The sequence below is a fragment of the Bactrocera dorsalis genome, chromosome 5 (assembly GCF_023373825.1).
Source record: "Bactrocera dorsalis isolate Fly_Bdor chromosome 5, ASM2337382v1, whole genome shotgun sequence".
NCBI classification, from domain to species: Eukaryota; Metazoa; Arthropoda; class Insecta; order Diptera; family Tephritidae; genus Bactrocera; species Bactrocera dorsalis.
Window position 1 is genome coordinate 48,701,411 of NC_064307.1, and position 27,210 is coordinate 48,728,620.

The following is a 27,210-nucleotide window of genomic DNA, read 5'->3' on the forward strand; positions in this document are numbered from 1 at the left end:
CAGCATCAGACGCCCAATCAGCCGAATATCGTAGGAAAAGTGAGCCCAAGCTAAAAAATCCACATCAAAGCAGGTCCAAAATCAAGGTTATGTGGACAGCTTTCTTCGAATATCGAGGTGTGGTGCACTCAGAATTCCTTATGTCCAGCAAAACTATCAATGAGGAATACTACTTGAGTGTTATGCGTCGTCTGCGCGAAGCTTTTTGTAAAACTATGCTCATAGCAGTTTGTATAACGCGAAATTGGTTTGAAACTATCGCAAAACTTTTGATTTACTAATTTCAATTCCAGCTAATCCAAATTTAGTACCATGTTGTATGAGTAACATAGTTAGAATGTGCCAAATGTGTAAAAATCAGTTGGATTTGATGTACAACCTTAACTTAGTACATCTTTAAAAGGAATGTCTTTATTAAAAAAGTCAAAAGATAATTTTTTGTAAAGCGGAATATTTGAGAATAGGTATAATAATATTGATTTGTTAAAATTGTATGTTTACCTGCTTACTGCAAAATATTAAAAAATCTTGTGTTATATACACGGGAAAAGAAGTATAATTCAGGCACAGTTTAAATTGAAAATTTAAATTGTTAATGTTGGATAATTTTTAGTGCAAAAATTCAAACATCGGGAGGAGTCAACAAAAAAAATATCTTGGAAAATAACGTACATTCTAATGTACATATATATGTATGTATGTACATTTCATTGTTTGCTATTTTTAAATAAAATTTATTTTGAACGGAAATGTCTGCATAAAAGGCATTTGTAAATATGCACTTTTACTTTTCTCATAAATAATGATATCTGTTCACGACTCCAAACAGAAATTGGCCAATTAGCCAGCATATTGTTACAAATACACAATAATTGGACGGAAACACAGAAGCTTCTTCAACAATTCGTCTCACCACATGAGCGTATCAGTGTATGTGTGTATGTATCTTTTTTGTTCCCATGACTTTCGCTTTTTTAAGTTGCCCCATTGTTTACTTTTAAATATGCTAAAAAACTAACTGAAAAACACTTTTGTTTGGAATTTAATTTATTACATAGAAACTAAAATTAAATTTATGACTTTTAAAAGGCATTTCGCACAAACATTCCGTAAAGTAGGTAATTTGCATTTTAGCTAACTTAATAAAGCTTAAGCGAATCGAATAAGAAACATTTGCTTTTTAATTTTCAATAAAATAAAATTTGCAAACAAAACGCTTTTATTATACAGCTCGTTAAAAAGCTCAAAAATTTCAAGGTTTACCATCGACAAGCGCAAAAATAAAAGCAACAAAGTGTGTATGTATAGGAAAAAGACACAACAACACACACACATGCAAATGGAAACAATAATAATAACAAAATTAGCTGTGGCCCCCGCAAGCGTCCGAAAGACCGCATTCGTCCCAGCAGTGGTGGCCACCAGTGACACTGGCCATCATATGATGCACGTCCAACACGCTTCGACGCGCCGTAACGCTAATTCGCTGTGCTCGCCAACTCACCCGCTGGCTCGCCGTCGTTTTAGCTACACGCTCGCCACTCGTCGCTGCGCTTGCGCACGAACGTGCGGTGAATCATAAACTGGGTTGACCAGCTATGTACATATACATATATATTGCATTATGTATGTACACATTAAATATATTGCTATATAGACAGACATATTCATATAGATAGTCGAGCCGGAAGGCCAACTGTGGTGCGCAATCGCAAACGAATTGACGAATTAACACGCTGGCGTGCGGTGCGGTTGGCGCAGCCGCATTAAAGGTCGCCTAGAGTGGCGCTGCGAGGGGGGTTATTCTAGCGGATATACTCGTACTGTGCTTGACCGTAGCTTTAATAGTTTAAGTCAACAATTTAATTGGCTGTTGACGACGGGCCGGTGAGCTATACTTAATGTCAGTGCTAACATATTTTCCACCACACACATACAAATATACACAAACACAAGTAAATATATTTGTTGTTTATACATAAGTGACCTTTTTGGTAGGAACGCATAAGAAGCTTATGCGGTGTCAGTTCATTCGAGGTGATAATTGAAATCTTACACCTTAGATTTTCAACGAAATTAATAAGAGAGGGATTAGTTCTGATACCGTTATGCTATGCTTATAATCGGATAAAAGAGAGTTTTTTTATTGGTTTAAGGCACATTTATTATCTAACAAGTGTGATATATGTATTAGAAATTAAATGGGTACAAAATGATTCAATACCTTCATAAAATTAGAGATTGACGCATCGAACAAACGACTGAGATAGAGGTAAAGAGAGAGAGAGAGAGAGAGATAGTTATACTTCATCTACTTATTCAGATGCTGTCTTGTAATAAATTCAACTATGGTTTTTTATTGTTGCTTTTATATTGTAACATACAAAATATAGCAGCACTGAAACTAAGCGATCAGAGAATTGGAGGAACGAACAGTTTAACTTGAAAGCGTCCTTAGATTTGTAATAACCAATAAAATCAAATGTTAGCTTCTCCTATCAAGACTCCGACTACTATTCAAGGAGACAAAAACTGTCGAGCTTTTCCTAAGCAAAATTAGGCAAAAGGATTATTTAAAATTTAGAGTCAAGTGCTGAAAGGTAGATGTATAAAGATATATATGCTTTGTGGCATAAAAATATGTGGCAAGCCTTGGCCGGGGTAATATATGTCTGTTCCAATCGGTTCCGGTTTTATACTTTTGCAACATGTTGCTTCTCATACAGCACAAAAGATATAACGGGATAAAACTTTGCAATAATAATTCCTTCTAATCATGCCACCGTATTGTCCAAACCTAACCAAAACTCTTCAAGCCCCGAAATACCGGAAACATGGACTCCAGTATCTATAGTTGACTTTTGACCGAAAATATTGGGATATAAAAATAAAATTTAGAGAAAATCCTCTGCTGATAATAGTTAGTCTGTGTATTAAAAATTATTGAATTGGATCAATACTTCCCTGAGCCCCCATATATCTAATATAAAGATTTTGTTTATGTTGTGTTTTGGGTATATTTGTGCCTGAAATAGATAAAATTGGACAAAAACTTGACCTTCCCCCATATATACTATAACTAATATCAGAATTTTCGAACAATTGTACATCTCAGCGCACGGGCTACTTTCTCCACTAATTAGGAAAACTCGAGAAGGTTATATTTATAATGTTGTAGAGTGGTTACAGCGATGTCTCCTAATAAAAAATATTGGTGTAGACTTGCATTCGATACCAGAATACTCCTGCGGCTAATAGTGGCAAGATTCGATATGTGCGGCATATAGCTCGGAGGTCAGTCCTTACCGAGAACTTAGTATATTATACTTATCTACAACTAAAAGAATTTAGTTAAATTTCAGGAGCTTAGGCTGATTCGGCATACGACAATTGTTACAAAAGATTTTGTAAATATATTAGCAATCTATTTTCATTTCAGCACGGCTGAGGTTAAAATTAGCTAACCTCATACCATCAAACTTCCTAAGACATTCTCGCAGAACATTCTGATTAATAGTGCGTAAATGACAGCACGCTTGTGTGAACATATGTATGTACTATATAATCCAATATTTATTGAGCGCATGTTTAAAAGCCAAATTAGGAACTTGTGCGTCATAATGCCGCGAACTTCAGAGTTAATTACGCAATAGACATTTTAAGTGGACCAATCATTATATACAAATTGGTATTCGCACTATTTTTGGCAAACTTGTTCTACCTGTTAGCTTCCTGTACTTACAAACAAAGAAACATGCGCGGGTTTCTATAAAGGGTGGTTGACAAAAAAGAACATTTTTTAATCATATAAAATAAATACAGTTTTATATCTTTATCCAAGCAAATTAGTTGTTTTTTGTAGAAAAAACTTGGAAAATTTTATTTAAATTGTTTTAAATGATTTTCTACGAAAAATCGTCTTTTCAGGTGTAGCTGAATTTGTACTAATTAAGAAACCTTACGCACAATACCAAGTTATTGCACTAAAGCGGCTGCGTACGTAGTTTTCTGGCAGATGAGAGGGCAAGTAAAAGAGTAAATTATAGTCGTTCTCATTCCGAAATGGCAAGTAAGTAAAGTTTTTCAGTTTGAAACAGTTTGAAGTTTTTCAGTTTTTCCTAAACTGCCGTACTCAGAATGACTGAGAGAGAGACAAAAGTTCTGCACACTGGCTTTAGAGTATCAACTTTAACTAAAATAATGTCAAAGTTTCATGACATTTCATAAATATTTTCTCAAGCTATTGGCTTCAAGTTATACAGCCTTTGAAATTTCTGATTACAAGAGAAACATTCAATTTCTTGTTTTGATAAAACGTTGCTTTCTGATGGGAAAAACTCGTTGAAGTAAAAAAATTTCTTAATATGGATAACGAAAAATATGTTTAAGTATACGAGTATTTAATGCTCAAGTACTGGTTGGTAGGATTTCATCGAAACTGATACATTCCCCAGTTAGGCCAATTTTGAGGCCAAAGTGACGATAAAATGAATCAGTACAGAAAAGTTTTTGGGACTGTTGTTGCAATTTTTTAACAAACCAAAAGGAATTGGTTTTAGAAAGGAGACTTTTTGTGTTTAATGTTGGGTATTTACTTATGTCGTTTTACTATTTTAAATAGTACCATAATGGACCTATTTAAGCAAAATGATTGTTGAATAACTCTAAATCTAAGTCAAAGTTAAATAATCCAAGTAGATTATCGATAATGTTTTCCAATGTTGGTTTGTCATTGATTGGTATCATAATGGTAATACGATTTTTCTGTTTGATAATCTTCTAGAATTTCCATAAGAAACCACGTTATGAACCAGCGTATGGTATAAAAACAACAATAATAGAGTGACCATTGACAGCAATTGAAATAATAATTAAATGACACAGAGCATTGTAAATTTATATCTAGAAACGCGTGAAGAGTTCAAAACACCGAGAACAAAGCGTGAAAATAGTGTGTTGGCGTGCAAAATCGATGGGTCGCCTACCAGAAACGCCCACCGACATCGACAAGCAATATTTGAAGCGGAAAGCTGCGAGAGCGACATGTAGTGGACATAATTTGTAATTTCGTGCTGGGAAAATGTTTTTAGTTAAAAGGTATTGCGCAAAGTTTAGCAACGTGTAATTGGTGTGAACCATTCACCGACCTGAATGAAGTCACCATGCACCAAGCAGATGTACCACGGCGCTTAGTGCTTCCGACGGTTGTGTAAAACTATCAAAAAGGTATAAAAAAGTTCCCAGAAAATGGTAGCAAATGAAATGAAATAGAAGAATGAACAGAAAATAGCAACAACAACAATGACTTGTAAAATTTTATTTGCATACAACAATTTATTTAAATGCTTTTGTGGTTTTGATGAAGTTAACCAAATTGAATACGAGTTGTTTTTGTTTGCTTTTATATGAGTAAGTGTGTTTATATGATTGTGTGTATGTATGAGTGTAGATTTGCACAGCTGTTTGTTGGTGTTGGCCAATTTGGAAGTGCTGCTGGAAACCAGTTCTGTACTTTTTACCTTTACAACAACTACACAAAAATATAAAAAACATACATAGACTGAGAAATATAATGTTTCAAGCGAAGAGAAACGCGATAAAAAACAACTACAGAAATTAAAAAAAATAACAAAACAAAATACGAAAACAATATATAAATTAAAAGAAAAAACAACAAAATATGAAAAAACATTAAAAACTGAAAGGCAAAACAAATTGTTCCGAAACGAGTGCACAAAGAGTGATGAGATAAAAAAGAATAATAATCATAAAATACCAACTAGCCAACTAGAGTCTGCCTGAGTCATCGGTTGATCTCAGAAAAGCAAAAAACAACAAGAAAAAGGTAGGTACCCACTTACATGCTTGGCACAAAGTGGGCACCTCAATATGAAAGTTAAACTGCATACTTGGGCTGACGGGCCGAGAAGGAGTGTGAGGTGAGCGGGCAACAAGCGGCTAGCACTTTTATATACATACATATGTATATAGTAAAGCTTACATATCAGAGTATGTGACAGCGTATGCCAACAACAACAATTACAACGCACAAAGTAATTATGGCAAATGTGATGCGACACTAAAGCGGCACAGGTACGATTATGACCAATGCACGCACACACTCACACACTCCCATACAAATTCATACACACATACAAACATGTAACGGTTCATTTGAATTATACTCTCCCAACCGCCCACTCACCTCCTGGGCTCAACACATTGCAGCTCTGTAGGTGTGTGTATGTGCATGTATTTGTGTGTGTGTGCATGAATGTATATAGTACGCACATTCGACACGCGTTCATCATTTTAGTTTTTTTTGTTGTTTTATAAAAGCTAAAAGAAATATGAAAAAGCAATGTTGAAACGAATAACAACAACCACGTTATAGTTGTGCTCCAGAATCGGCCGCAGTGCTGGTTATTTAAGTATGTGGCTCTGTTGGTATTTGTATGTGTGTGTGTGTGTGCGCTGGCGTGTGCGTGTTGGCATGCAAATGCGAATGCGAATTTGTTGCCATTTCAACTTCAATTATAAAGATGGACTAATGGCAGCACATTAATTCATATATACATATGTACGTGCATACATATACAAATGTATATATATATATTATATATATACATGTACATATGTATATGTATGTATATTTACATATATGAAAATGTATTTGCAAACAGAAACATGTGTTTTCAAAAGGGCGGCGGGCAATGGGGTCTAAAGCGTTAGCCGAGCACAATTTAATAGAATTTCCTTTAAATACCTAAATCTTCTATTATGGAAATCGACTGTTATGAATTGAATGAATGCCATTACTGCTATAATCAGTTTTTTTTAATTTTTTAAATAAGCATACAAAATTTGTATGGTTCTGCAGAGAATGGGACTACTAACTCCTCAAAAATGGACCGAAATCTTTTTCGTACAAATCTTAAGATACAAACTTTGAATTTTGTTCAAAATGTTCTATTTAAAGAAGTACTTATGAAAATTTTCAGAGATCACTTTGTACTAAATTTTCATCAAAGCCTTCCGCTTCAAGACTCTGATTTTTCTTCGCCCCTCCATAACAAATTTTTGCCAACGCCAGTGTGCGCATTTATATACATTTGTCTAATTATGGTATACTTATAACATTGTGTAGGTGCCTGTGGTAACCTGAATATAACGGGTGATTTTTTTGAGGTTAGGATTTTCATGCATTAGTATTTGACAGATCACGTGGGATTTCAGACATGGTGTCAAAGAGAAAGATGCTCAGTATGCTTTGACATTTCATCATGAATAGACTTACTAACGAGCAACGCTTGCAAATCATTGAATTTTATTACCAAAATCAGTGTTCGGTTCGAAATGTGTTTCGCGCTTTACGTCCGACAAATTTTGTTCAGCGATGAGGCTCATTTCTGGTTGAATGGCTACGTAAATAAGCAAAATTGCCGCATTTGGGGTGAAGAGCAACCAGAAGCCGTTCAAGAACTGCCCATGCATCCCGAAAAATGCACTGTTTGGTGTGGTTTGTACGCTGGTGGAATCATTGGACCGTATTTTTTCAAAGATGCTGTTGGACGCAACGTTACGGTGAATGGCGATCGCTATCGTTCGATGCTAACAAACTTTTTGTTGTCAAAAATGGAAGAACTGAACTTGGTTGACATGTGGTTTCAACAAGATGGCGCTACATGCCACACAGCTCGCGATTCTATGGCCATTTTGAGAGAAAACTTCGGACAACAATTCATCTCAAGAAATGGACCCGTAAGTTGGCCACCAAGATCATGCGATTTAACGCCTTTAGACTATTTTTTGTGGGGCTACGTCAAGTCTAAAGTCTACAGAAATAAGCCAGCAACTATTCCAGCTTTGGAAGACAACATTTCCGAAGAAATTCGGGCTATTCCGGCCGAAATGCTCGAAAAAGTTGCCCAAAATTGGACTTTCCGAATGGACCACCTAAGACGCAGCCGCGGTCAACATTTAAATGAAATTATCTTCAAAAAGTAAATGTCATGAACCAATCTAACGTTTCAAATAAAGAACCGATGAGATTTTGCAAATTTTATGCGTTTTTTTTAAAAAAAAAGTTATCAAGCTCTTAAAAAATCACCCTCTAAAAATCATTAACGTTTATGTCACCACTAAATGTATAGCGGCTATACATTTTTCTTTTATGTTTGTTTCTGTTTTTGTTTCACTAAAACTCGTATGCAAAGCGTTGTCCATTGCGAAATCACTTTGTATTTGCTTATTTTAGTTTAGTATAAGCATTAGTGTGTGGGGTATTAAAAAAAATTACAAGGCATTAGAATGTGCAAATACTTAATGAGTAACGGACTTAGCAATGACGTACTAAAAAAATGAGGTCAAAGCTCCTTTTCATGACAGAAAGAGGATGTAAATCGAAGTGCTATAGTATGTAGTCGGTCGTAGGTCATATACATACATTATAGTATACATCTTTAGTTACTTCGAAAACGGATGTTACGTCAGAAAGCGGTTATTTTTATCGCTTGTGACATTCTGGGTTCTGGGAACGTTCCGATCCCAAAGGCATCAGTTAACCTTAAGGGGTTTAACCAGTTTAAACTTTTCAAAATGTGTATTCTAAAATTGCTATAAGTATGTTTCAGGAATTTACTGCTACTTTTTTGGTCAAAACTGAACTAATTTTTTTCAAGTTTGCCGTTTTGCAAAAAAGTTTAGTAAAGCTAAAAACAAACATAATTTACTAGGAAGTTTTAGGCAGATTAAGATCAAAGTTTTTAATTTCTTTTTAGGCAGCATGAGATCATACAATCATTGTCGCCTGTTGAGGCCTTGTTGGGTGACTCGGAAGATTGCCACATGTTTAATAAAGTTTGAAAAAGAGAGATCATATTTGTTTCCTTACCAGAAGAGTAAATTGTTAAAGTTACTCATGTTATGACATCTCTAGACTAGCCTGCAGCACTCCAGTAGTATGAAATCGGAACGTATCCGGACCACCTCAACCCTTTTCCAAAGTTTTTGGAAGAATGCTTAATGGAGATCCAACAATATCTTCCCCTTGCCCTTAACAAGCTTCTATAGACTAAACACAGCATATTTTAAAGAACACATAAGGTTAGATTGTATTAGGTAAAAGTGGCAGGCCAATTAGTACGCATAGACCAGTTTTGGTCTTTTGCGATACCAAATAGAGTTCCGTTCCTAGGCTCAAGAGAAGTTGTCATCCTTTATAATGTCTGGCAGTCTTCTCGTCAACCCCATCCTGCGGGCGTGTGTCGCCATCAGACAGTGACTAGTTAGAATACCTATCATGTTCTTATAGTCCCTTTTATCGAGTGCCAATAGGAATTTTATGTACTTCTATCTACCGTTTTGCATATGATTTGTACAGTTTTGCATCCAGGTAGCTCGTTACAACAGGTTTTGATTTTCTTTACCATGCTTCTGTCCAGATCATCGAATAGGCCATGCATGAGTTTCCTATTGTTGATGACGTTTCCGGGTATTAGCTGTACACCATTCTTGCCAATTTCGTTTAGTATTTCAATGTCCTTTGTGATCTGGCACCCAGTTGAAGTGCAGTTGCTTGCTTCTGGCAACACTTTATACTGCTGTCCTGTTTCTCAGGAGACTTATGGCCGATTTGCCATATGAGATTACTACTTTGATTGCTTTTTGGCAGTTTATGTAGATGTTGACTCTTGAATTGTCTGCAGGTGTATAAGAGGCCAGATGCTTTCGCAATAGCAAAGAGCTCAAGTTGAAATATACTGCAGTGGTTCGATAACTTAAAAGGTCTAAGCCACATTTTATGTTTTCGTTGGTGCGGGAATATGCTGTTCAAAGCCTAACTCTGACTAAGAGCTTAGATTAACTGTAGTCTCTTGTTGTAGGTTCTGTTAAGATCTCAAGGTTCATGATCATCCTGCTCCCATTAAAAATTATATGTATTACACACCTACCCTCATATTTACACTTTATGGACCTGAGTGATTTCTATTTCTGAACAGTAGCTTTATACATCGGAGCTCAATCTAAGCAATCTTGAGTTATCTTTTATATCCAACCTGAATTGCACGTTTTAAGCCAAACATTTTCTTCGAAACCCATACTTAATGCAATTTATACTATTAAGTTGTTCCACTTTCAATGGTTTTAGTGCTTTGTTAGCTCATAAAAGTTATATATGTGTGCTGCCTTTGGAACAGTTACGAAGAGTTTCATAACAAAACTTCTAGTCGGACGTGGGAAGCCAGCTAGACTCGCTGAGGTAACCAAAGTGTTAATAAAGTTGTGAAACACACCCAAACACCAAAAATAGCCGCTTGTGAAGCGCACAAGTTCCGCTTTCCACGTTTTTCGCAATCTCCAAACTACGTGTGACCAACTCGCAACGAATAAAAAAATTTGCATTTCTTAATTTTCTAAGCTAGTCAAGCAGAACCAACCCAAACGGGAATTTACAACTAAAACACGTTCTTAAATATTTGGCAAAGCTCGAAATGCAAACGACGCCGTTCTATTTGGGATTCGATATAACGATTTTATAGCGAACTTTGTGTCGTGTCTGCCACGACCATTCAGGCGGCAAAAGTCGTCAGCGTGAAAGGCTTAGCAAGTTCAGCATAGAAAGACACGCACAAACATACATACAGACAAATATTCTGCGGCCTTTTACTTGGCGTTTTCTACACGTTCTGCGAGTTTAGCCTTTGGCCTAACAACTGTTGTTGGCCAGTCTTGTCCAGCGTTTTATTACTTTTTATTTTTCTTCTAATTCTTTTTTCTTTTCTTTAATTTGCATTTGTAATTTAAAACCAGTTGTGAGGTCTTTCTACGACTTTACAGACGGATGGACGGCAGCTCGGCGGTAAAGCGCATGTGCAGAGTTTATGCGTGGCTGTGTGTGCGTCTCGGTGTGTTGCAAAACTAGCAGGCATATAAAAATCAGTAATAATTTCCGCAATGCTGGCGATGGTGTAGCGAATTAAGAACAACACGTTTGGCGCAATCCGCGCCGCCATAAAGCAGCTTAGGCGCGTTGATAGCAAGACCGCGACGCCGCGCAACTGGAAGTTAACAGAAGTCGTCAAAAGTCCAAAGAACTCATTCAACAGTCATAAGCCGAGACTACCGTTCCCATTCACGCAGCAGCGACAAGCACTTGCATTTCGTTGTTTGTATGTATGTATGTATGTGTGTATTTCAGTTTATGGCGGCTGATATTGGCCAATTGTGCGGCAATAATAATAAAATAGAAGCCGAGATTGGGACTGCAAGTAGACCATGGGTGTCTTTTAACGCTCACAACTAACTGTTAATAGTAACTAAGTACATATGTATTATATGATGTTTAACAATATGACTGTTCGACTAACTGTGCGCCAACAAAGTCGTTTAACAGTCGATGCTATAAATATTCTACACGCACACTAAACACACATACATACATCCTGTAAGCATATACTTACGAGCATTCAAATTAATATCATTTGCAACTATACATACTTTTATATACTTCGTACTACAGCGTTTATTGTTGTCACCGTTCTCTTGATGCTCACTTTCACACACGCCTTCTTAGCCAATTAAAACCCGCTTAATGCCACAGTACCGTGTTGTAAATAGTTTGAATTGCCGCAATAATCACTACCAAGTCATTGTGTTGGATCATTCTTCACACATTTCCTTCGTCATTTCAATGCCTGACAAAAGCGTGTTGTTAAAAAAAGGTGTTTTTAAAAGAAACTCACAATGGCTATCTCATTGTGTGTTATCAATACAGTACAGTGTTATCCAATTGTCACTGTTTCCGGTATTCTGTGGACGCGACAAGCACGGCAATACAAACTTTCAAAGAATGCAATGCGATAGATTAATTCAAGAAATCATTGACTTTAAGTTTTTCTCACAGAAAAGAGGCAGTTTTCAGCATTTTCCAAAATTGTATAACTTTCAAAAGGTTAAGCTTTTATTTCAGAGATCATACAATTTCTTCTAGTGTTAGTAGGTGGGAGAATTCCTGGATACATCTTGCTGTGTTGTTTGTTGCACTACCCTACACTTATAAATGTTCTCATACCAATAATGAATCTTAAAAGAACTTGAAACTTATTTCAAAATGGCAGACATATTCTTAAGAAGCACTATTTGAACTAAACCTCTTAAATCTTAAATCGTCAGCCGGGTGGTGGTCAATAGTCAGCAATATTGTGTACACTAATAAGGGATAATCAGCAACCATGAACATTTTAGCTTCGTGTGTCACGAAGAAATGATTTCAGTGGTGGCACGCTAGCGTTACTTCTTTAAAGGGTTACCAAATTCAAGAATTTTTAAAATCTGTGTCGAAATTTTTGAAATCTTTTTTGTTAAATGCTTTCCTACTTTCTTATAAGTGGAGCTTCTAAAGTGTCTGTACTTAAATCCAGAAATGGAACTAGAGAAAAAGGGATACTGTTATGCAAATCTTCGTTCAGTTACGTTATTCACACACATCTAAATGATTTTTCGAGGTTTTGAAGTTTGTAGGTTTGGAGCGAGTGATGTGGTACGCATAAGTTATGACTTTGTCAAGGCTTTTCTTAAGATATAAAACCAAAAATTCAGTAAAAGAAAATTAAATTTCATATGTGTTGGCTATAAAAAATAATTATGATATAAAATATTTGGTCGTTTTTCTCATATGACATGAAATGCTGACAATTTTTCGCTGCGGTATAAAATCCAGATGTTCGGGTTACAAAGACCCGACAGTGGAAACTGTCGTCTTTTATGGGTAATAGAAATTATTTACTTTCACGTTAAAACTATAGCAATTAGCTTAAGGGGTTACATGGGCTTTTGGGCTCCAAAAAATCCTACCTCTGGAACATTGTCCTAAATTTTCAAGTTGATCCGAGTAATAGTTTCGGAGATACAGCCTTGAGAACTTGTGCACTCGAGGCTAATTGGGTTAAGTGCGCCGTTTTTGAACGTGTTTTTCTCATAACTGCGTTTTTGCAGTTGGTTGCCAAGATTTCTCGAGAACTACATAACCGATCTTCATGAAATTTTACACAGGTCTTTGATATGCAATTCTTAAAGACTTGGACGAATGATTTTTTTCGATTACAACTATTGAAAAAAAAGTTGCAAAATTTTAATTTTTTGGTAAAAATGTTTGCCAAAAATCCAGTTTTCAGTCTTTTTTCCTTCTTCCAAGCTTTAAAGTTTTCACTTTAGATTGGTTTCCAGAAATGGCGTCACAATGGTCGAGTTTTAAATATTTTTTTCCAAAAATTTCAGAATTTCTTTGTTCATAGTATATTTTTGCAACAACAAAAATTCTGATAAAATATTTAATTTTTTATATGAGAAAAAATTGTTGAAGAAGTCTGTTTCTTATCCAAGGAAACTCATGTACCCAGGTTGCCGTAAACATCAATAACATATTTTCAACTTTTTTTCGTTGTCTTTTTTATTGCCATTGAAAGGCATTTGGACTAAAAATAATGTATGATGGTGTGGTATTCCGACTAACATTTTCAATACTGTATGTTGTATTTTTTATTTGAACCAACAGCTTCGAATTTCAGCCAAAATGTATAGGCAGAATTGCATTACCAGATTTTTTCTACAACTTAACCTTCTTGTCATAGCTAAAGCAGACTTAAGATGTTATACTTAAAAATATTACCACAAAAATGGCTAACAGAGATTTTAGCTAAATTCTCACGTCTGCTGCTTTAATTCTTGTCAGTCTGAATTTTGAAATTTATTGAACCATTTGGGCATAGAACACTTTCAATAACCACGTCACTTGAGACAACCACAGTTATTTGACATATGAAATTAATACGTGCACAAAGTGCTATAGCCCAGACCCCATTGTGGTGGTTGAATATGCATATATGTATGTACATTATGTATACATTATCTTATCAGATAGAAAAATTTATATCTCGCTTCCATCTACTTGAAAAAATATCTTGGTCCTTAGATTTTGTAGAAAATTGAATGCCCTAAAAAAAGGTTTCTCGATTAAGTTAAGAATTTACGAGATATTCATCGTCAAACATCAATGCACATTAGAGTGGATTAAAAAAATCTGATAATAAGAAAAAATAGAAAACTGTATGTAGGAGGACCTTCCCGTTAATATTAAAAACTCATATTTGGAGAGGCTTTCTTAGAGGTGCCTAGGAACTTATTTTTCCGAATACCAATTGAAAAAAAAAATTGAATCACCCTAATGTACATACATATATGTATATCTTCCAAGAAATGCATAAACTCGCTCATAGCCCTTGGTAGTAATATATCTTCGCAAGTGTGTCAAAATATATATTTTTCAAATACCATGAGACAGAAAAGTAACCCAAGGTGAAAAATCGCAAAAGGGTTCACAGCTACGCATTGTTGTTGTTGCGAAACGCACCCAAAAAGTTTACATATGTATTTCCTCACTATTTTTGCTAAAATATGGACATTCTGGATAATATATACAAAATTTCAAGCGAAAAACGACAACGGTAAACGACAACTGTTAAGGCAAAAGAAGTGAAATATTTGAATAGCACGGCGTGTTTCAGTCAAATGCTGGGTTTGGTGAAGAATGGTGCGGCAGAAAAATGGGGCTTAATGCCCATTAGGCTGATGAGAAATTACAAAACAAGAAAACCAACAAAAAAATAGAGAAAGCAAAGAAAAATGAGAAGTGACCTAAGCCAAGCCAATGACTGACATCCCGTGTGTTTTGTGTTGTGCTTTGCGATGATGAGTATGCGGGGATCATCATACATATGAAGTTTTACTATATACCCTGTATATATGTACATATATACCCAGCCAACCACGGCTACCCGCTTGTGACAAATATTTCAATACAACTACACATTTTTTCTCTTTGCACTAACACCAACGCACATTTTCGGGTTATTTTTTGTTGTATGATCACATGTATACGTACGTGAGTGGGTTAAATATTCGGTCGGCCTAAGACACACTCTATATGTTTATCCCCTCGTTTACCACCATGTTACCCACTGATTATCTGGTTTTTTACCCGCTGATGGTTTGCAGGGTATGTATCATTCTATATACATATGTACATATGTATGTGTATAATATTTATCATTTTTTGTTTGCTTACATATGTATGTAGTTAGGTGTGGCTCGCGAAATTTTAATGAGTAAGACACATACATATATGTATGTACATATACTCTAAATTATTTACATTTCAAATTAATTTAAAAAAAAATTAGCTAACTTCAGAAAAAAATACAGTAAACCGTAAATGTACATATATAAGTAGTATGATTACATATTTCTACTTTTCTTGTTAATATTTCGAGCTTTAAATGTGTGAATTCAATTTTGTAACGACATAAAAATGTTGGTTCCTAATGAACATCCTGAAGATGCTCCTCAGCAGGAAGGGCTACTTACTAAAAGTGAATTAGGGACGTTCACGGGAACTTTAAAATCTTATCAAAACCACCAATGTTAGCAAAGGATAAAAATATAACAACGCATACAGGGTAGAATCAAATATAAGTTCGAATTAAGTTAAATTAAATAGTTTAGATGTGTTACAGCTAGTAAAAGTAAGGAAAAATAAAATACCAAATATTCTTTTCTTTGTTTCTAGCTAATCACTTTTCGGCGAAAAATTTAATTTCAGGCTCTTTAGTGTACTTAAGTAAGAGATTAGCTTTACCTTCTTTCCTTCAAAGTGGTTAGAAATAACGAATAATTGGAAAGTCGAAAGAGAAAATGATATAATGGGTGATCCCAGTGGAGGTAATTTTTTTCAATCGCTTTTTTTGACAGATCACATGTGAGTCGTGTCAAGCTGGCAAGTTATTGTTGTTCAGACTTTTCCCTGTGTGGATATAAAGTCTATGTGGGCAATCCCGCTTCGATTCTGGCCTTGGAGCAAAACACCACGCGCGTCATTCGCCAGTTACCGGTCGAAAGGCTCGAACGAGTCAGCGAAACTTAGACTCAACGGATGGACCACCTAAGACGTAGCCGTGTCCATCATTTGAAAGAGATAATCTTCAAAAAATAAATGACAAATAATGTTTTTTCAAATGATAATAAACGTTCCTTATTAAATTTGAAGTTTCTGTGTTTTACGTTTAAAAAAACAGGGAACCTCGAAATGGATCACCTTTTATAAGAAGGAGAAATTTGAGTTACTGTCGAAATGAAAACAAAAAGCACCATAGTACGAGTATGGCTAGAAACAAATGCTCGACAGATTGTATTTACAATAATTTAAAGTCATTAAATAGATAATGGAAAATTTGAAGACAAAATAAATCAAACTTTAGTTTTTATCAACAGTAGTCCATGGCGTTTAATTATTCTACGTTTTATTGTTCAAAGCAACAGCAATGAGACGGTGTTTTGTTATCTTTTAAGACCCAATTAAATTTTTAATTAATAAATTGAAATTTGTAATCTTTAGATTGCCAAAAAGCCGCTTATATTTAAGTATGTGTGAATATTGTTGTAAAGAAGAAATATATTAGTGAGAAAATAAACTTTAATGAGAAAAATCTTTAAATTGTGTCTTGAAAGTCCACCAAATTATTACTGGCTTAAATTCGCTTTTAACTTAACTCAACAGCACCATTCAAAACCGAAAGAAACCAATTGATTAATGATACCGAAATTCAAGGCTGCCAGCTGAGCGGGTTTGGTTGCTTGATAGTAATTTTTCAGAAACTGAAAATTAAATTTTACCGATTTGTATTGATGGTGTGCCTACTAAATACTCTTGATTTTTAATTGCTTGGTGTATAACTTGTATAAAAATTCACAGTTGGGCTGCACCTTGGAACACTTTGGGTATCGCAACCGAACTGAACAGAGGTTGTGGTAAGATGATACATTTTGACTAACTAAATACAGAATACAGGTTCAAAAGAAACTTAGTCAAGTAGTTCTAGCCTACCATACTAAAAATTAAAGCTTATAAGGCTTAGGATGAACGCGGTCTAGTCGACTAATCTCACTGAGGTCTATAGCAAGCAAGATAAATACGGTAAAACTGCCCCGGATTATAAAAAAAAATTTACGATTTCAAAATAGCCACTTGTCTACTAAATCTGAACATTTCAAGATTACCCGTATTCAGTTTAATTCACCACATTGAATGCGAAGGCTTACAAAATCACTTCGGGTAACTAGCTCCTTTGGCGGCTTCATCATTAAAATATGTAATTCATCAGCTGCATCACTCAAATATGTATACACAAGAGGTAGCTGTAATTACAGAACTTAAGCCACAAAGATCGAAGGCTCCGTCGGTGCAGACAATTGTTTATCTTGAATGCGTGACTATCGAGCATAGATCGGAAATTGTAAACAATTATAATTCAATCCATTGCAAATTGCTGCAATTTACCAGATACAAAAGGCACTCGGCTCGGCTTCTAGCAGCTAGCGAATTAGTGAAGTGTTTGGTTAACTGACTGGGGCTATGTAAAATTACCGGTTGTCTCCGCAGATTGCTTCAACATGAGCAGGGCGAGTTAGCCATTTAGGTTCGAAGAAAAAATAATTGATAAAAGCAATTGTTTTATAATAAAAAAAAATGTAGACAATTGTTCATGTAAACAACTTTAGAGGTGTTAAGCGCTGGCGTTTTCAGTTAAATTTTTAAGTTTATACTGGATCTGGATACAAACTAGTAAGTAAACAAATTTTATTAGTAGTAAGGTAATTTAGTACACAGCCAGTGTAGAATCAGACCATATAAAATAGCAACAATGGAGATAAGATTACAAACAAATCCTCCCCTTCTTTCGTTTAGGACGTCACGTGTTTTCGTCTATATTTCAAAATCATTGCAGAGAAAGTAACTGGTTGAAACTGTCGTAATTCTTATTTCTATCTTTTCTGCTGGAGTGCTATAATTATTGCAGAGAGGAAGCCACTTGAAACAATAATTAGAGCAAGTTCTAATAACATTAGTAACATTATATTGCAACGAATGCATATATAGTTTTTCGTGTAATAGAGATCACCTACAACTATAACTAATTTGTAGATTTAGTACGGAAAATTAAAACTGAATTTCCGTGATACTGTAAATATAGCGAATATGAGCCAATAAATTAAAATCTTAATGAAGATATTCAAGTTAAGAAAATGTCCAAGTGGAAGTGAGAATATTATGGTTATCCTGATGGGTTAAGGGGTTTGGAGTACAACTGTAAAAGTAATAATTTTTAATTAATATCTGCGCTCTCGCACATACATATGTACGAGTATAACGGGAATCCGGATGGTATCCTAAAAATCTGCTGAGGGGGTTAATTGCTACCTCACAGATTTTTCTTTAAATAGAATATTTGATAACATTGACAGTTCATCCAACCGTTCCCAAGTTATTGGGCTCAAAGCGACACTACCTCTAACACTTTTGAATTGAAAAAGTTTTTTCTAATGGGAAAGAATGACATTGAAGCAAATAGAGATTGCGAGAAATCTGTCCTCGCCACTGTCAAATATTGGTTTGTTGGAGTCGTCGTAGCCGTAATACATCATTCTGCGCTGTTCTGACAATCTAGCGTCAAGGAGGGAGCCTGTTTTATATGCTTCAAAAAGCTTTTTTTTTTTTGCTTAAATCTCTCTAAAAATTATCTAGGAATACGAGTATTTTCCCAAAGTTATTGATGGGAATTCGAAATATTGTCGAAGCAAGAGGGGAAATAGTGGCCGAGCGTCTAACAGGTTATATGATCGCTTTGGCAGACTTTAATGCGTGATTTCTCGGTTTTTCATTTTTACGATAGAAAAAACCTAAACATCGTATGGAATTGGGGGAAAGTTTGTTATATTTGGAATTAAATTATCTTTTATTTTTAACACAATTTGTTCTTGTGAATTTTGAGGTTCCTTAAGTTATCAATTAATTCTAAGAATTTGAGCTTTACAAATATAAAATATATATAATGAAAATATTGCACATTTTAACATACACATGTAAATATTTAATAATCCAAGCCTACATATGGAAAATTAAGAATCCCAAATATAGATATGTACATGGGAATAAAATATTTATATTAGTAAGACCAATCGATGCCAACAAAAAAATTATTATCGATTTGTGCGTTTTCATCATATCTCATTGGTATTAACTGTATACATGCATAAATATTTCCCAAGTTATTTACTTCCCACACATGTTGTCTTCAATAATATGAACTATTCGCGCCGTCGATTGGACATATTGTCTGGCTACCCCTATCATCATTATAACACGAGCTAACTACCCCATTCTTAGCTTGTATTTACCTTTATAACGCGGTACCATCGATTATTCCACCATAACATTCATTTCATTTGCGTTTTTGTGCGCATTTTGTTTATTTACCTGTTTCGAATGTCTTGCGTTTGTTGACGAAGAAGGTTCTACACTTTGTAACAGGCGGTTATTGTACCCGAGCTAATGGTGAATATATAATGTACATATTTAAAGGGTGCTTTCAGGGTAAGTTTTAGTTTATATATTTGATAACTAGCAATGTTTCATATTAATTTTTTTTAACGAAATGTTTATAGTCACAAATTTACCCAATGGAAAAATATGTCCGAGAAATAGAAATGTTTCCTTTTTGTGTTAATGCTTTTTTACATAAGCACCCAATTCAATTTTGAAACACCCTGTATAAAGAAAATACTTAATTGACGTTTGTGGTACTGTGTTTTATCGGATGCGTCATTAGAAGTTCAACATCAAATATAAATAAATATGACACATACATATGATACAGCGCGTATCGGCTAATTTTCTATTTCAAATCGATATCAGAGGGGGATTTTTAAAATTCTAACGCCTGTATTAAAACCATCTATTCATATTAGTTGAGGTAATTTTCGTCGGTATTTATAGCCAGGTGTTCCATGTCCTGCACCAACTGTCGTCGAAGTGTTCTTAATAAATAACAGAGAGTGTTACTATTATGGCATTGAAACATATTTATAATCAACACACGGTTCGGGCCTTAAAAGTGTGGCGTTATATTTATTAAAACTATTATTAAAATGAAAGCGAATAGACACCCATTCAACCAAGTTTAAAAAATGTCTTATACTACAAAATTATAAGGGCTTTTAACCGACATATCACTACTTTGGATTTAGTAGGCATTTATAATGTATAACAAGAGATATATGGCCTAATATACAGTGTGTATAAACGATAACAATGTTAATATCTGATTAGACTTCTGCTCATGGAGTTTTGAATGGTAATTTCAGTCTTTTAGGACAGATTGACCGACTGGTTGTGCACTCTTCAGCTCTACATATGAGGTAAGCTTACGAAGCTTGCTTCATCGTGAAGTTCAATGTTAGATATTAAGTAGAATATTATGAGCGACTAAGTTTGTCCTGCACTTGCATTCATAACTGATTATTTTTTGTTTTTTTCGTTCATAGCAATTTTAATTTTAATCTACCTGCTGTCATTGGAGTCATGCGAACTCTTTTTTGTGTTCAGTACTTTCTCATAAACACTCCTCGTGCTCACTATCAGTTTCATGACACTTCTGGCGCGCATTTCCAGTGACACGAGCCACAATACACTATCAGTGAACCCCCACGAATAGAAAACGCCTTGCATACCCGTTGAACAACTAATAAAAAAATCAGTACCCACCCATGGGCATGCGAAAGACAGGTGTAGCGCCACCGAAAGGCTATCAAGCTATATATAAACTTAACTGCACCTACAACACCTCACAAGAGACACGCGGCAATACATGATAAGCACAAGCTGGTGCTTGGGAGAATAGTTAAAAGCTTACACATACATACATACATACATATACGCAAGTGTTGTGTACAATATTCGTCAATCGAGCTTGTCATTCGTGTCGTTTGGCCTTGAACTTTTCGTTCGCTGATGTGTACGCTTTACTAATAATTTTTGCTTTTCTTTTCATTATAGTATTTCGTTCGGCGGTTTTGTGGTTTTATAGCTTTCGCTTTTCCCAGAAGGTAAATGTGCTACATAAAAAAATATGAATTCTGACATTCTAGCGTTTTTTATTTGTTTGTCGTAATGCCACAGTGTCCAGAGCTATTCAAACTATTACAATTTTCGCTGCGTCAATACGGTTTTACTTTCTAATACTAGATAATCTAGCAGAGCTAATATATATATGCACTCTTTTTTCTATGTCGATTGCAGGTAAACATTCGAGCGTTAAGTTCAAGGTGTGTCGGGCACCTCAGCTTATTGACTCCTGTCTGAATTGTTTCTGCGCAGCTAACGCCCCCTACGCGTCGTAATTAACATAGTGGCCTCGGTAGAGGTTAGTTAAATTTTACTTTAGTCGCTTTGTTGACAAATGCCTACACTCCCATTTACATGCCGGCCGTACGCTAATAGTTGGCTTATCTACCTCGGAAGAGTTCAAGAAACAAAGGAAGTCAATAGTCAATGACTTTGGTTTTCAATGTTAGATAAACTGTGTGACACGCGTCTCTTTCCCTAAACATTTTATTCGAAAATGTTCATTTAACTGAGAAATTATTTTTAAATTTTCATTGACTTCGAGTTTTAATGCTACAAAGACTGGTAATCTCCATTCCTAACAATTTTCTCCGACTCAGTTCTTTGAACCGTGGAATTATTTTTACTTTTTCAAGTTTTGTACTCACCTCAATTTTCATGGAATAGTCCTCGATGAGTTTCTCATGCTGTTTCACCAATTCTTCGTTCTTCTCCAATAGCGCTTTGCCCAACTCGGCGGCTAGTAATATATCCGATTCTTTTTGCTGTAGTTGTGCCCATACATCAACTTCGGATTGTTGACGATCTAATGCTTTGGTACGTGCCTCCATTGCGGTTATATAATCCTCTAAATTAATGGAACCAATACTTGAATTATGTAAAATGTTCGTTGATGGGGATGGCGACGACGACGACGACAACGACGAAGACAACGACATTGACGACGACGGCGACGACATCAACGTGGTTGGTTGCTTATGGTTTATAGCTGATGCAGAGTGCAAACCGTTGTGATGATGGTGCATCGCTGGATCATCACGATCGCGCTCAGCGTATAAAGATCTACGATTTAGCCAAGGTTTATGCATATTTAACCCAAGCGCGCATTTTGTACACGTCGATTTTTAATTTTTTTTTTTCACAAATCACACAAAATTAATTTAAGTATTTAGTTTCTTAAATGTTTAGTATTACTCATATGTTTGATAAATGATGGTTTGAAGCTTTGCGAGTTAGACGTAATATTTTTTCTCTCCTTTTGTTGGGTTATTTATGTATTAAAATGCGAGTTGATGCCTTGAATGAAGTAATATTTATATATATGTAAATAAGTGGTTAATTTTTTTAATTACAGTACACGGATTGTGGCGAAATAACGCTGGCAGATCTTATGTACAAAGGATGTGTATGTGTGCTATATGTGAAAAATGTTAGTCCAACACCATTTGAAATATAAGACATATGTATGTATAATAGGTGTCTCTAATGTTTACAAGATCCTATGAATGATAGCTATCCAAGGATTTGAATCAATAACCAATCAGCAGCTTCAAGGGAGTTTAAGGGCTGATAAACAGCCAACTATCAGATTTAAAAATCATTCCCACGATGATTGGGTAATTATCCAACCAAATAACTTTGAAAACATAAGAAATAACAGAATATAAGAAACACTTTCGAAAAACCAAAATCATCAAATTCAACCAAAAATAATATTGTATTTCTAATTTAAGCGATATCTTCTCCACCTGACCCTAATAATTTTTAAAACCGTTCAGATTGTTAAACTTATCGCATGGACTATAATAGGACATTGACCATTTGGAGCTCTTCTTTTGTAATTTTCATTAGACTAGAAGGGTCTTGGGACCGCGGAAGTCAAGGTCTCGCGTTGCCCAGCTATTAAGTATTAGCCAGCAGAGTTTGAAATGTTCCATTCGCCGATAACAAGGTGCTTGCGAACTCATCAGTTTTACAATTGCTACGATTCCGTTGTGGCCAGGTAACCAAACTATTCTCAGAAGTAGCTCGATGCTGTTGATAGGTAGGTTAAGGAGTATTTAACTAGAATAAAGCGTATGGTTAGGACAATGCTTCAATTTTATCTAAACTGCGTTTTATCTTAACGAAAGTGTTGTTCCCAAGAAGTCCGATTGAAGTAAATGGAATGAGGCAGGTTTTCTATTTAATCCACCCTAATAACAATTGCAACAAGTTCAAAATTGAAGTAAAGACACCCGCTAACTACAACTTTAAGTGCACAGAATGACCGAACGCAATGGAATGAGGCCAATAAGAAAGAGGCGCAGCCAAAACATGAAAAATGTAGCAAGCAAATGGGGGACAAGCAACACACTGCAGGCGTATCCATCTTGTTTTCTTCATATTTCGGGGCAACTAAGGTCACATGGTAATTTTGTGTCAGTAAGTCGATTTCTACCATTTTTTAGCCTTCTCTCCCTTCTTATTTAATGTTTTTGTTGGTTTGGGTTTAGCAAATTCCCTAACTGCTTTTGCGCAAGCAAAGTGCTTTGTGTAGCCAAACCACCCATGAACCGTTTATCTACAATGTTGGCCCATAGCGCTTAGTTCCACTTGGTGGTAATGATATGCCCACCTGGCCGCTACCGCCCCCTTCTCCCCAAAAGCAATGCAGCAGCGTTTCGATGCAGTCGAAGTACATATACATATTTACACTTTATTTCTTCCTTCACATTTGTGTTATATTTATGTACGCATGTATGTATGCATGTAGGTATGTTTCTAAATGAATGTGTAAATGTGTATGAATGTGTTTGGTTGTGTCGCTTTGGTGCAGTTGCACTGAAGGTCAGCGCACGTTAAGCGGCTTTTACCTCAACGGTATTCATATGCAACTGCAAACACGCACACACACGCATACATATGCAAGCATGTGCTTACGTCAATGTGGAAGAGTTTTGGTGTCACTTTTTCGCTACACATTGCATTACTCTGCCGCTGCATTTACTATGGATTTGTAATTTTACAAAACGGCTCGGTGTCGCTTCCCATTTCGGCATGGCTGACGGTGTATATGTATTTATGTGTATGCGTGTGTAGCAGAGCTTATGTCGCATTAAAGATGAGCAGAAGGTGGAAAAATGTCGCAAAAACAAGGGACTTAATTACTCACTAGTATGAGAGAGATGTGTATACATATATACATATATGTATATAAACATATGTATACATACATATGTGTAAGCTTGTATGTGTATCGGCGTTGTCGTTTTACTTTACATCAGGTCGTTAAAGCTGTTGTTTCGTGTGGTTGCACTAGTTAGTTGCAGATATGAAATATGTATTTTTATAGCATTTCTTTTTAAAGTAAGTGTAATGTGTCGACATGAACTTTATTTATGGATGTGAATGCAGGCAAAGTTAGTAGAGCACATAAAACACACACATGCACACATTTATATATATAAACACAAACACACACATGCGTGTCATCCATTCATACCAAATCAACACGCACAAAACACTTGCCACTTGGGGGCGTTCTCGCACTAGCTAGCTATCTGCTTTTGTTTTTGTTATTTCTCCGAACGCAACAAAATAACGCTAACTAATCTTTTTGCATAATTCTGAAATTCTTCCGTTATATTTTTAGTTTTTTGACTTTTGTGTTCTACTGCCTTATCTTTCATTATCTTCATGCGCCATCCTCACTATTATTTATGTATGTATGTGTGCACGCTTTTCTAACTACTGTGCATCTGTTAGTGCGTCTGCCGCCCCACGTTGCGCCACCGCTCCGCTATGTTTTTCACGCGCTGTTGACTTTACTAGCGGGTTACATTATTTTTATTTGTTTTTTATATTTTTTAGAATTGTGTATAAAAATTATATATTTTTTTAAATTATTTTTATTCTTAGATTTTGCTATTTTACTTCGTATTTTGTTTTGTCATTACAGTTTTAGTCGCTGTTTTCCCGCTTTTGTTGTTGTACCAAATCAGTGCAGGTTAATGCTTTTTTTTTAATTCGGTGCTGCCACTTGTTAACCCATGAATAGAGTTCAATTGTAGAGAGAATTAAGAGCCAAATTTTTTGTAGTTTTTCAGTTTCAAAATTAAAATTTCTAGGCTTTAGCTAGTTTAGGAGCTCTCACGTGAGTTAATTTGACTTTTATTTTATTAATACTATTTTTAAAGCTTTTAAATAAAATTAACAAACCATTTTTAGTGCATTTCAATACTTTCACGGCCCTATAAATATAGAGTATTACGTTAATGGTTAAACGACGAAATTTATCCGAGCTCGTACTAATGGTTAGTACAAGGATAAAATAATTGTATTTTGCTTATAAAAAGCGTTCTGTCCAGTCCATCAGCTTTTGAATCATTGACATATTTCAGCGAATTTCAGTTGGACGGACTATTGCAGCTTAAATCTGTGCCAAATCTTGAGATAATAACTAGGCATATAAGCAAGTTTTCCATTCAAGGGCAGCTGCATCCAATAGTGGTATCGACAAATGAGCTGCTCTTAAGGGGAAAAGAATAATAACTAGGCATATAAGCAAGTTTTCCATTCAAGGGCAGCTGCATCCAATAGTGGTATCGACAAATGAGCTGCTTCTTACGGGGAAAAGAACGTGTGTCGAATTTCAGATCGATATCGCAAAAACTGATAAACTAGTTCGGGTATATACAGACAAACAGACAGACGAACATGGCTAAATCGACTCAGCACGCCACACCGATCTTTTGTGTATATATTTATAATAAATATAAAACAATTGGCGACTACGTTTTATAAAGACAGATTCGTCCAACACACTTTTATTAACAAATATTTCGATTGTGATAGGTTACTCAAATTCTAACATTTTACTTTTTTACTAATATGTAGCTAAATTATCATCATTACTCCATATTTATCAATGTTTTTAATTTTCACACATAACAATCGTGGACCTCGATATAAATACATTTGAAGCAATCCATTCGTGTCAAATTAAATTTTTTTATTAATTCTGCAATCAGTAATAAACAAATAATTTCACTACATTTTAAAAACTTTCAATTTCATTTTCGTTTACTTTTAAGTATTTTTAATATAAGTTTTTTTTTATATTTTTAGAATTTTGCTATTTTATTTGCCGTCCACTATTCAATTTTTTATATTTTTTTCCATTTAATTTTCACATAATTATTATCAAAACCGTTCTAGTTTTACATTTGAATATTATTTGTTATTTTTGTTTTTTTTGTCTGCACAACTAAATATCGTTTGCAGTTTATTCGATTTCCAAACACACATACACAGACACACATGTAAATCTGCATATTTATTTGTAGCAGTATTAAGTACGTGTCACTCGCGGAAATTCTGCTTAACTGTTTCAGCGACAACAACATTTATTGACAAAACAAAATCGAAGTGAAAAGCGCCGCTGCCCCGCCAACACCAGAGCCAGAGCGATAAAAACGCAAAACAAAAACAAGTAAAAACAGAACACAAAAATCGTTGATTCTGCAGTGACATGCACTCTTTATGCAGCTTACTTTTCACTGAACTGCCGTACCGGTGCTGTTGTTGTTTTTGTTGCTGATTTTCACCTTTTTGGCAACACACACTGGCACTGCTCACCTACACTGCACGTCTTCGTTGTTTAACTCGCGCGATACTCAATATAGCCCTTGATGAAGGCTTCAATTTAACGCCCGATCCGACGTCTGGTCGAGATTATTTATGCAAAAGACGACCTGCCGTTGAACTAGTCACGGATCCGTAAGGTACTGCCGACGGTGTCAAGAATGGTAACGAACGTTTTTGTTTATTTCTTATTGCTTTTACTATTGTTATTATGATTATTGGTTTTGTTGTTGTTTCAGTCACAACGTTTTTAAATATTTTTCCGCCAGCACCAAAGCAACAACTTCGCACAAATGTTCGATATTAACTGAAATGGCAAAGCGCCGAGACCAAAACACAGCCAAAACACGCATACATACACACACGCACACGAACACATTTGAGCTGGAAATGTCGTTAGAGAGTGAGTAACCAAGTCAACCGTTGCGTTTTGGCTTAAAGCGTTCTACGAAACTACCAACAAACACTAGTACATAGGGCCCACACACGCGCACACAGTTATTTCTTACCAACAATTTTACCAACTGAGCAAACAATAAAGCACCACAGCAGTGAGCATTTCTGCTGGT

General features: G+C 35.4%; 1 protein-coding gene across 10 annotated transcripts in view; it reads right to left on the minus strand.

Annotated features, from left to right (window-relative positions):
• LOC105223784 (bicaudal D-related protein homolog) overlaps positions 1-26,956 on the minus strand; it is an 80,762-nt gene extending 53,806 nt beyond the window's left edge. The window contains exons 1-2 of one of the 10 annotated variants that reach the window (XM_049458430.1): positions 26,640-26,956; positions 21,664-22,312 (exon numbers count right to left, since the gene is read on the minus strand). In XM_049458430.1, coding sequence (XP_049314387.1) covers positions 21,664-22,104 — 441 coding nt within the window. In that variant the 5' untranslated portion in view covers positions 22,105-22,312; positions 26,640-26,956. Of the gene's footprint in view, positions 1-21,663; positions 22,313-26,550 lie in introns of all 10 variants that reach the window. The other 9 variants (XM_019989402.3, XM_049458429.1, XM_049458428.1 and 6 more) reach the window with 9 other exon arrangements.
• Positions 26,957-27,210: the final 254 nt, after the last annotated feature.